Source organism: Lonchura striata, chromosome 9, assembly GCF_046129695.1.
Source record: "Lonchura striata isolate bLonStr1 chromosome 9, bLonStr1.mat, whole genome shotgun sequence".
NCBI classification, from domain to species: Eukaryota; Metazoa; Chordata; class Aves; order Passeriformes; family Estrildidae; genus Lonchura; species Lonchura striata.
This window is the reverse complement of record NC_134611.1, coordinates 8149812-8160941: the sequence shown is the minus strand read 5'-3', so window position 1 is coordinate 8160941 and position 11130 is coordinate 8149812. Positions and strand designations below refer to the sequence as shown.

Genomic DNA, 11130 nt, shown 5'->3' with positions numbered 1-11130 from the left:
TTTCAAAGGCAGATCACACAGAACCTGGAGGAGTCGTTCTTTGGTTGCCTGTTGAGCCTTCACATCCTGCTGCTTCTCCCTCCAGGCACAGCTTTTTGATTCCTGAGACACAAGAGTCTTTCCTGTCATCTTCCTATCAGGCTTAGCCTACAGCAAGCATCTTAGAGAGAGCAAAGTTCTCCAAATCTGTTTTTTCCTGCACAAAATGAGGAATGCCATCCTGTTTTCCCACCCTTCCCCTTGCTGGACAATGAGAAGAAGCCTGACTCGTGCAGCTCTGCCTTTTTGCAGCACAATCTCTCACCCTGGGACACATCTCTGAGTGCTTTGGTTATACAAAGTGTAAATTCATTTTAATTTGCTCATTATGGCACTGATGGGTGCTACACATAAAATTATTCATTTTCACTAATAATAAACAAACCCAACAACCTCAGTGCCATTACCTGGCCAAGGACTACACCTTAATATGTCACAGTTACCTTACAAATTACATTATTCTGCTGTGGAGCCACATCCCTGCAAAATCAGCACTGGCTGAGGCATCTTTCTGGCCTGGCAGCCTGATGATAACAATTTAACACAGAGAGGCACACAACTGAACCCTTGTAGGAATCTGCTCCAAATAAAAGATTGTATTTCAGACAGTCCTTTTTAAACCCAGAGCTACCAAGCACGGTGATAAACTGCCCTCTTGACATCGAGGACAAACTGTTAGGGGAGGTGATTCAGGCTGTGCAAAGCTTTCTGTTTGCCTTTTCTGCCTGATTTTTCTTTTTTTTTTCCCTTCCAAATGACTTTGCCCCAGCCTGAACCCAAGATGTGCCTGTGTGATACAGCTTGCTCAACCTCTGGCACAATTGATTCAGTTGTTAATCATTTGTACACGATGAAAAAGGAAACAACAACAAAAAAAACCCCACTTACAGAAAGACCTCTCCATCCACGGGACCTTTGCTGGCTGGGAAATACATCCAATATTTTAACAGCAGTAAAAGATAAACCAAGATTAGACACACAGAGCACCCTCTAGATATAACTTCAAACCATGACAGTGATCCCAGAACGTGGAATTTTCAAGCTTCTTTCTGCTGCTTGTATTTGTTTTGCTGCCTCTCACCACATCTCAGTGGTGAATGAACAAGCAGGAGGAGGTGAATTACCAGAAGTGAGCTAAAACAGGAGCAGGGACCCAAGAGACAGAATTTCCTACAGCTCAACACATTTGTCAGAGAGAACTAAAAAGTACCATCAGGTTTTACACATAATTTACAACCTGATTTAATTAGAGGTAGGTCTAACACATGAAATTTATGACAGCAAGCACAGGTAATTTTCTGCTTCCTCGGGTCCACAGATCAAGATCTTTTCCATTGCTGCTCCTTCTCCACTGGTGACTGTGGCTTTCTGGTGAGCTGAAGTCCCATAACAACTCTCTATGCTGCTGAATTAGCATTTATCACACTTGAAAATCAAATGCCCACCATGAAAATGGAGCCTGCAAGTGCAACACACGCTTTGCAGAAATCATATCCCAAGTGCCTTTGCTCCTTCTAAATAATTCCTCTTCAGTTGCACCAACCATGATGGTTCTTTAAATGGCAGTTTCCTGCTAAAAGAAAAACTGAAACACATCAGAGCTGAAAGGAAGATCAGACTGGAGCCAGCAAGCAGCTGTTTACAGAATTATCAGTGCACTCTTCAAAAAGTTGTTTTTTCTCCTCTGAGAAAACTGTTTTATTCCCTGCTTTAGAACTCAGAATGTGTTTCCTTCTGTGGAAAAACTTAATGGTAAAAGGAAGCTTCCCACCAGTTTTAATTGTGAAGAGCATAAGGTGGCAAATATATGGTAAAATTTACAACCAAAGACTACTTCCAGCTTTTTACAACACTGCATTAACATTTTTGTTACTAACATTGTTATTATCTGGAGTGAAGCTGTTCTCTGAAGGTCCTGGGCATAAAAAACTCACCTTGCTAAACTTGATTCTCCTCTTCTGGCTTTTGCTCCACTAAAAATAATGTCTTGTTGTGACTGAGGCCAAATCTGGCACAGGTTCACCTACTCTTAAAGCTCTAAAGTCCTGTGAAAAGGGTAAGACAAAGAAAACTCCTCCATGTCCCACCCCTTGTCTCCATCTCCTCTCCATCAGGCCTCAAGACAGCACACACATCAACTTGTTTTCAAACTAGAAACAGCATTTTTTTAAAGGGAAAAAAGAGGTACTCATCATCTGTCAAATAAACAGTATAAAATTTACAAACAATGCAACATCTCACAGCATTGTGACTTCTGCTCCCTTCAAATATAGCTCACTTCTGACACTGAGAGCTGTTCTCCAATAACTGTTAGAGAAGACAAAGATGCCACAAAAGGCTTTTTGATTTTTGGGTTGTTTTTTTTTTTTGCAGCTAGTACCTGGCAGTAATTCTTCCTAATCCTTTATTTTCACAAATGTCTGAGGCTGAATGGGCAGAGATTGCTGCCTGTTAACCTGATTTTCCTTTAATCTATTGTGATTTCCTTTCTTTGCTGGTGAGAAGTATTTATAGAAGTGGTGCTACAGGAGCAATGAAACAAGGTTGAAAAGCCAGCAAATAATACCAGATCTTAAAAGACCTTTTTATAAAAAAAATTATCTAAAAGCCCCTTGAATGGGCAACATCTGAGGCTATTCTTCTCATTGAGATTTTTTCAGGTGCTGATAAAACATTTTAGGGTGATAGATGAGCCACAGGGCAAACACATCCATTGAGATAAGACTATTTAAAGCTCTAAAAACTAATAGCTGGAGAGCTGTTCCACTAATAGACCTGATATTTCCTGCCTCCAGTAGGATAATTTCAGAAAGAGACAGGCCATGTTACAGGTACTCAGGAAATCCTATCAGGATATCTCTCCATATTCCTCACTGTCATGAGCTGAAATGTGTAATTCAGTTTCATACAGCAAGTAAAAGCAGAAAAAACCCACCAAACCCACACCTTTATTCTTCCCCATGCCAGTCTTACCTGGGGTATTTAAAAACAACATAATGCAGGTTTTTAATGGGGCTGATCCTAAAAAGCAAACTGTCAGAACTCAAAATGTCCCTCAGACATTTTTAGAGGTTCCAAGTCCAAGTCCAAAGCATTTGAGACCCTAACAAGCAGCTGGAAACAGCTGTGATTTTCAGTTTGAACCATAGAATGATTTACCAACCTTACAAGAAAAACAAAAAGTCACAAAAGTTTAAATCTCATAGTAAAAATAATCACAAAGTAGAGGGAAAAATTTTTAAGTACTGTAAAGGGGGGTTTTAAATTCTATACAGGGGGTTTTAGTTTTATACATAAAAGTCAAAAGTTTTAAAATAAAAAGATTTAGGCCTGTCCTATCCTCTCTTTTTCTTCTTCCTTACCTCCATACTCAAAAATATTGGCACTCACAAATTAGTTTAAAGTAAAAAAGCACCATTTAATATAAATAATAAGCATTTAAAAAAACCTATAAACATTTAACACATAATGTACCATATAAAAAAATAGCAGCAATCCTAAGCAAAGAGGAAAAAAAAAAACAACCAAAAATAAGCTAAAAGTATATGTACCTTTATCTAACCTGCTGAGCAAACCACAGCAGATCAAGAAAAAAGCATTTTAAATAACTTACAATAAACAACCTTAAAACCAAACAACAAAGACTACTAAACCCTTCTTTAAAAACATAAATTAAAATAAAAAAAACTAATTTCCACCACACAAAACCACCCACAACCTAAAATAATCTCCAGCAGCAAACCAGTGTGAGGATTCATGGAAGACCTCAGCAGAAGAGAGAAATACTCTTTACAAATCATGGCTTTTGCAGCAGTACCATCAACCCAGAGGCAGGAGCAGGAGGTTTAGTCCCAGGATGGCACAAACAGGAGCAGGAGGAGAAGCCAGGAGCTCTGCCTGCATTTCTGCTGCTCAGATGGACTTCCAGTGTTCCTTCAGCATCTGTGCATCCCACGCTGGCTCAGGGAGGGAACTGCAGAGAACAGATTCAAACCTCTGTGGGAAAGTGCCACCAGATATCCCCTGTCATCCCTTTGACATGATATTCTTCTGACTGAGAACAGCATTTGCCAGGAAAGCAAGAAATATGAACCTGACAGGACGAGGAGCTCTTCAGAAAGCAAAGGAAGAAAAAAGGAAACAGTGCATGAAAATATATTTCACAACCTAAAAAACAGCCAGAAAGAGGTTACCTTCCCTGTTGCAGCAACTGTCACTGAGCAGAGATTAAAGCACAGAAAACACTGCTTTTAATCCAGTGTGAGGGACTGAAAATTGCATATTCCCAGTCTGTACAAGCAATTGAGCCACTGACATGGAAAGGAATGTCACCCTGATTCTTAAGATTTTCTAAAGCCTTCTGAGTTTACATTCTGTTGGAGAACTTTCCCACACAATTTCTGTAAACAACATATTGTTGACATTCTTTTATGGAGATAGAGAAACTTAATGTACTAATAGTTTGTCCAATGTTTTTGGAGAGGTGGCCCATTCACTCTCCAATCCGATGTCACCTTTGGGAAAGTATAAAAAGTGGAGTCAAAGAAATAAAACTTCTTCTTTACCTTGCAAATAGCAGGTGGCTCATGTCGTGCTTTCACATGTCCTATAGCAACAAAGGAGAGATCTGACAGTGTTCTCACTGCTGTAAAACCACAGTTTGCAAATGAAATTCTCATTACTGCACGAGATCATGGCCTGAATCAGCACTGTGTAAATTGGGACCATTTCTTGGAGTGGGCATGTGTGAGCTGGGCACTCTCATACACAATACAGGGATTCTGAGTTACAGCAGTGTTAATGTGATTTAGCACATAAACACAGCACAGTAAAAATGCATCCTTATCCCTCCTGAGCACACAGAACAGGTCCTTCCCTCCCTCCTGGGGATTCCTCTTCCTCACCATTGCCAAATTACACCTCAAACCTGCTCATTCTGAATTTTCAAAATGAGTTTAACAACAGCTGTACAACATGAACCAATTTTTCTGATTTTGCACCAAACTTTACCGTGAGGGTACCAGAAGAGGATCAAGAAGACCAGATTTAACCTTCATTGTAAAAATGCATTTTAATTTAAATCCACGCTTAGCTGTGGCTTATTTAAGTTGATGTTTTGTGGCTGGTTGAAAACCAGAGATGACATTCTTCCTTCCAAGGACACCTGGGTACAGTTACCTACACACAAATCAAAATGCCATTAACACTGGAGTGCTCTCACCACAGCAGAATAACCTTTATTCTCAGGTGGGATCCAAGTATTTCAACAATGTTCACTGACAAAGGCAAGGGATGTTTCACCATGACCTACTGGGCATTTTGAGGCAGACAAGAGACATCAAAAAGCAGAAATACAATAAAATATATGTGCACACATCCACACCTTTCTCTTTCTCTGTACATAAAACATGTATTTATTACTCTTAAGTTTTACTGCATTACTCTCTTGGCCCAGCTGAGTTTTATTATCAGTTCTGTGCACATTACTGGAATTTTTTTTTGGGGGGGAGGGGGGGTTCTGCTTTCAAAACTGTCATGTTTAAATGCACATCTTTCATTTCAAAGCCCACTTGAATGAAAAAAGTGAGCAAAATTAATTTCAGCTTTTCCTGCCACAACGATAAAGCAGCTCTGGGAGCATCACACAGCATGGGGTGTCCCAGGAATGTGGGATTTTTCAGGAGGTGATATTAATACCTGCTGGTTTGGGATGCTCATCCTAAAACACCCGAAAAGAGGCCAAAAAAGTGGAGGCAGCAATTAAAATCAGCAAGTTACACATTCGCAAGATAAGCAACACTTGGTGTTAAAGATTAGTTATTCCCCAAATTGAGGATTTTCTCCTTTCCCACGTATTTCCACTGTTAAAAATAAAGGCCATGCCAGAAACAAACACTGTATTTAAAGTCTGGCAGAATTATCCCAGAGGAGCACAAGCTATAAAAAAAACTTACTGAAATGACACCTTTTTTTAATGTTTTTATTCATAACAGTATTACATGGTGTGTTACAGAAATTAATGGAAAATCTCTAAAAATTTGTTGGTTTCTGTTGTTGTTGCTGAATGCATTACACATAAAGTTAAAAATAATGTGTCCGTATGTGTTAACAAATGGTCGTTATCTGAGGTAAAGTTAAAGTAGGCTTAGAAATGTACTGCAACAGTCATTTTATCTTTCTCATCTTTATTAAAAAAATAAGTGTCAGAATGCAGAAATAAAAATGAATGAAAACCACGGAGTAAACATTTTTTGCAAAGAAGGTGCCCAGTACGTTATTGAGATGAAAGGTTTCATCAGACACTTGGATGACTACGATCTATCAAAATATCTTTTCATGACAGGTAAAGATCAAGAACCTACGGGGGGGATGGGAACAGGATGGCTGGTGGGGTTCCCTGGTTTGTAAATTTAAAGTGACGAATTTAGTGCTAGTGAAGGATGAGGGATTAAACAATTGCACAAGCTGGATATTTGAGTTATCTACAATACTGGTACAGTGCAGAGGCCCTGCAGCCCTCTCAGCTCAGCATCCCAGCCACGACAAGGACGATCACAGGACGAGACAATCCAGAATCTGCTTTTATTCATGAGCAAAAGTAAGACAAAGGTCCGTGGTGATGGCCCAGAGACACCAGAATTCCAGCCTTATTCCCTCGGCACCTACTCGTGAGTGATCTGCTTCCTACAAATGTGATCCTCTGAGATATCAGTCTCTTCTTTCCTCTGTGTTTCACCCCAGAACTGGAAATGCATTGATGACACTAAACCTCCAGTATCTGTGATGAAACAAAACTGGGTTTGTGGTTCCATGAGCAGGACAAAACCCAAAAAAAAGCAGCTGAGGAAGAAAGTAGCACCACTGTGCAAATCAGGAAAATATTCTGACAGAAGTGTCCTCCAGAAACACTTTTACCTCTGCTTTTAATCCTGAAATACTCAATCCACCAAGTTTTAAATTATCTCCTCCAGTTAGAAAACTTGATCTTCCAGTGGGAAAATAAGATTTACTACAAAGCTGTTTGCACATGACTAAGGAACAAGCATCAAATGACCGTGGATGGGGATAAAATTCTCCTCTCTGCAGGTTCATTAGGTCTATCCACCGCTAGTTTCTCATTCACATACATTCTGCAATGCACATTTCTCTAATTTCTCTAATTCAAAAGAAAAGAATGGGATCGTGTTGTGAGATTTGGTTGCACATACCAATAATCACCACTCCAGTTATTCTGCCTTCTAAACCATTTTCAGCTTATAACAGAGATGAAAGAAAGCAAAACATTTATAACTCCAGGCCTATTTTAATCATGACAAAAATGTAGATCCTAATGTGTCAATTTCAAAACAAAATCTGCACAATAACCCTAAAAACTGATTATTCCTTTGATTTCTCTAACCTTTTTTCCTTTTTTCTTTTTTTTTTTCTATTTTTTCTTTTTAGTGTTAAACCACTAAATTCAATATACTGTAACTGCATAGGAACATCAGGAAAACACATTTGACCTGTATAACAATTCTCTGTAGGGCAAAAATATATAGATTCTTTATGAAAATCATGTGCTAAACATATGAACCCAAACACTGCACTTTTTGCTTCATAAATGTAAAAAACCGAAGTTTTAAATTCTTTTTGTTCTGCGTGTAAACAGTTGGATGACTTCCATGCAGAGGTTCAGAGGAATGTCAATGGAAAGTGATCTCTTGTAAGTGGAATTATGTCCGTGTGATAATGCTAGACCATAAAATCATGTGTTCCCATTAATTTCACTAGCTGCTGACAAGCTGACTGCTTTTGGCAAATGCACTTGAGCTTCAGCCCATTATTGTTAAGCATGTGAAAAAACATATGTGATGTGAGAACCACAAACTGGGTTTGCCACACCTCCCAAGCACCGCAACTTGCTACCTTCTCTACTGTGTAATGGCATTAGTAAAAGAATTTTCATAACATTTATATTTACAAAAAAAATGGCAATTTTCATTCAAACTCCTTAAAGCCATTTCCCCTTAAACATTTAAAGAGTTTAACAGTAAGATTTTTTTTCAAGTTATAAAATAAAAATCCCATTTGATTTTTTTTTCTGATGTACAAAAAGTGATAAAGATGAACAATTTTGATCACAGAGTCAGTTTGTTATTCCAAAATCCATGCCGTCCTTGTCCCACTTGTCAAGTCCTCTTCATCCAAACTCCTAAACCAGAAGCATACCAGTATTATTTGGCAAATGATTTCTTTTTTTCATCAAAAATGGCACACAGAGAAGAAAACACTTGTCTGCATAGCATTACAGCAGCAAGATATTGAAGAAATAAAAATATTCCTTTTCTGCACTTTGTTTAGAGTTTCCTAGGAAATACTGACTCTTTTGTCTTTCCTCAGTGGGACTTGATGTCCTTTCTGTACCCACAACAGGAGTATTCCAACAGAAAGCAGCATTTCTTCCTCACGATGTGCTAGAACTTAAAGGTCCATTTGGCAACATTTTCAGTCAAGGATGGATAAACAACTGAGTTCTGTTCTGTGGTTTCACGTTGGGAATCATTTCCGCAGGAGGCGTTTCGCTGTTAGATGTGTCACTCATACAAAACTACAGAGTAAGAAATACATTAAAAAAAAAAAAATAATTTAAAAAAAAAAAAAAGAAAAAAAAGGACACCACCAGTATTTTGTTGTTGTTTTTAAATACGTCTACACAGGGAGAAAAAAAAAGGGTCAAGATCAGCCTGATGTAAATGAAGATGAAAGACATGTCACCGTGACATAAAAAGTGCCAAGTCGTGCCCCAAAGGCTGTTGAATGATAATGCCACTGCTACATACAGACTCTGCTTTTTGCTGAAAAGAAAAAAGAAGGAATGTCTAACGCCCAATAAATTTCAGATGCTCGTTATTTATAGGTGGCACACAGAAGGTGACAAATATTTAAAAGAAGATCAAGGAGTAGGATTTCCTAGTCTGGATACCCACCACTTGTGGGGACGGGGCTGCACTCGTGGTATGAGAAGCAGGGAGAGTTTTTGTTTTGTGCTGCCACAGGAATCTGCCATTGGTTGCCAAAAAAAACCACATCAGGAACACTCGTAGAGCCAGTCCAGGAGGGCAAACTCTCTCCTTTGTCAGACAAAATCAATCGGAAAAAAGCATGAAAGCCAAAGGCCCGCCAGGTTGTTGGGTTTCGTTTGAGTCTTGGAGCACCACAAGCCTGTAACAATGCTATTTCTTAGGTCTGTTAATCTGCGCGTAGAGAGGTTCTGCTTCCTGGGGATAACAAAAATAAAATGAGCAGACATGTCTCCAGACAGCATTTTCAGAACATTTTTACAACATCTGCTTGAGAGCAGCGATACCTTGTGAGTCAAAACCCACAGGAAGTGTTTGCTTTCTGTGCTGCTCGAGTGGGGAAGAAAATGGGAATTATTTCAGAAAATGGGTGTTTTCTATCCATTTCCTCCTCCAGCACTGGCCATGCACTGACCCTCACTGCCAGGCATGGACATATGAAGGAATTAAATGCTAATTTCCAGGGCTGGATGTTTGGAAGTTCAGAGGCCGGAATTGCAGCCCGTGTACAAGGCTGAGTTTCCTCCCAGCAGCACAGCAGCAGAACATAACTGTGGGTTTTGCACAACTCCAGAGAAAAAACCACTTGCAAACAGAAACTGCCACGGAAAGCTGAGCTAATGAAGCTGGGATGGGATTTAAAACAACATGAGTGGCCCATGAAGAACGAGGAGTGCCAGCCCTGCGCAGTTGGATTAGGAGTCTGTGGAACCATTAGTACAATCCTTAAAGCTGGGAGGAAAGCATGTCAACTGGTTAACAGCTACTTTCTTGGGAATTTTCTGGATGTGGGAGGGGGGAAAAGCTGCCTGTTCTTCAGCTGTTGTTTCGTAGATGACACACCCTGTGCTTTCTTTACACTGTGTTCATCTCGGCTGAGGCGGGTAGCAAACCATCCGTGGGCCCTGGAATCCACCCTACTTCATTTCCAGAAACTAATTTATTAAACTAAGAATGACATCTAAAAAAGGAACAAGACAGGCAGAAAGGCTAATTAATGCCACACTGCATTAACTCTGTACAGCTTGAGAAATATCCAAATACCACGCCACAACGTTGTATTTAACCAAGGTAGAATCAACTCGTGCTACAGCAGCACAGGCAGGAGCTAACTTTTGAGAAAAAAAAAACAAAACTGAGAAGGTTGGCAAATCACTGGGCATTGAGCAGCACAGACAGGCCTGCCAGGGGATGGCACAGGGTTTTAATCACTGTTTGTCAAAGTGATGCTGGGGATGAGGAGAACAACCTCAAGGTGGATGCACTAGGTGCTCTGTGCTCAGGGTGCCTGGCCAGTGCTCCAGGCTCTGCCCCATCCCAGTGCCCTGTCCTGCCTTACAGTGCAGGAACACACAACAAATCCAAAATTTGACCTGTTTCCTCCATGCCAAGGAAATTTATCTCTAATTCCCCAAAACTGCTGCATTTCTGGAGCTTGCAGACACCCTGCCTCCCCACCCCCTGCCCACGTGGAGCCCTGAGTATGCTACAAGCACTGTAAGTGAGAGAAACCCTCTGGAATGATTAAATAAATGCTGCTTAAATTATCCCCAGCAAGAAGCAAATACATTTTGTGACCTTGAAAAAACTGAAGGTAATCAAAGGAGATGACTGAGAGTAAATAACTGCTTTTCACACACTGTGAGTTAAGTCTACCTATGCCAATTTTCACGTGCAGGCTTGAAGCTGGCAGAATGATCTATCACAGCTAGTTCAGAGAAAATCTGTACTAATTAATGTGTGAACCTGACACACACCAGGCCATTCTTCAGGCAGTTGCTGAACCTAAGGTCATTGCAAAGGGAAGTGAAAAGGAAGGAGGAGAAGAAAAGGAGAGGGAGGGAGAACATCCCTTTGAAACAAAAGATGTCAGTTTTTCAAATGCCTTCAGGGGAAAAAAGAGCTTTTCAAAATGTCAAGTCTGCTTGTTAGAGATGTCCTCAGATATTCTTCAGATATGCAGAAGTGCTGAAGTAACAGGTGTCCTAAGGTGCCACTGGACTCCACACCCTTGGAAGAGGAGGAGGAG

General features: G+C 40.1%; 1 protein-coding gene across 8 annotated transcripts in view; it reads right to left on the bottom strand.

Moving 5' to 3' along the window:
* Nucleotides 1-5251: 5251 nt before the first annotated feature.
* The window catches only part of DAB1 (DAB adaptor protein 1), a 419748-nt gene continuing 413869 nt past the window's right edge, over nt 5252-11130 (bottom strand). For all 8 annotated transcript variants that reach the window (XM_077785334.1, XM_077785332.1, XM_077785335.1 and 5 more), the window contains one exon: nt 5252-9299. In XM_077785334.1, coding sequence (XP_077641460.1) covers nt 9255-9299 — 45 coding nt within the window. In that variant the 3' untranslated portion in view covers nt 5252-9254. The remainder of the gene's footprint in view (nt 9300-11130) is intronic.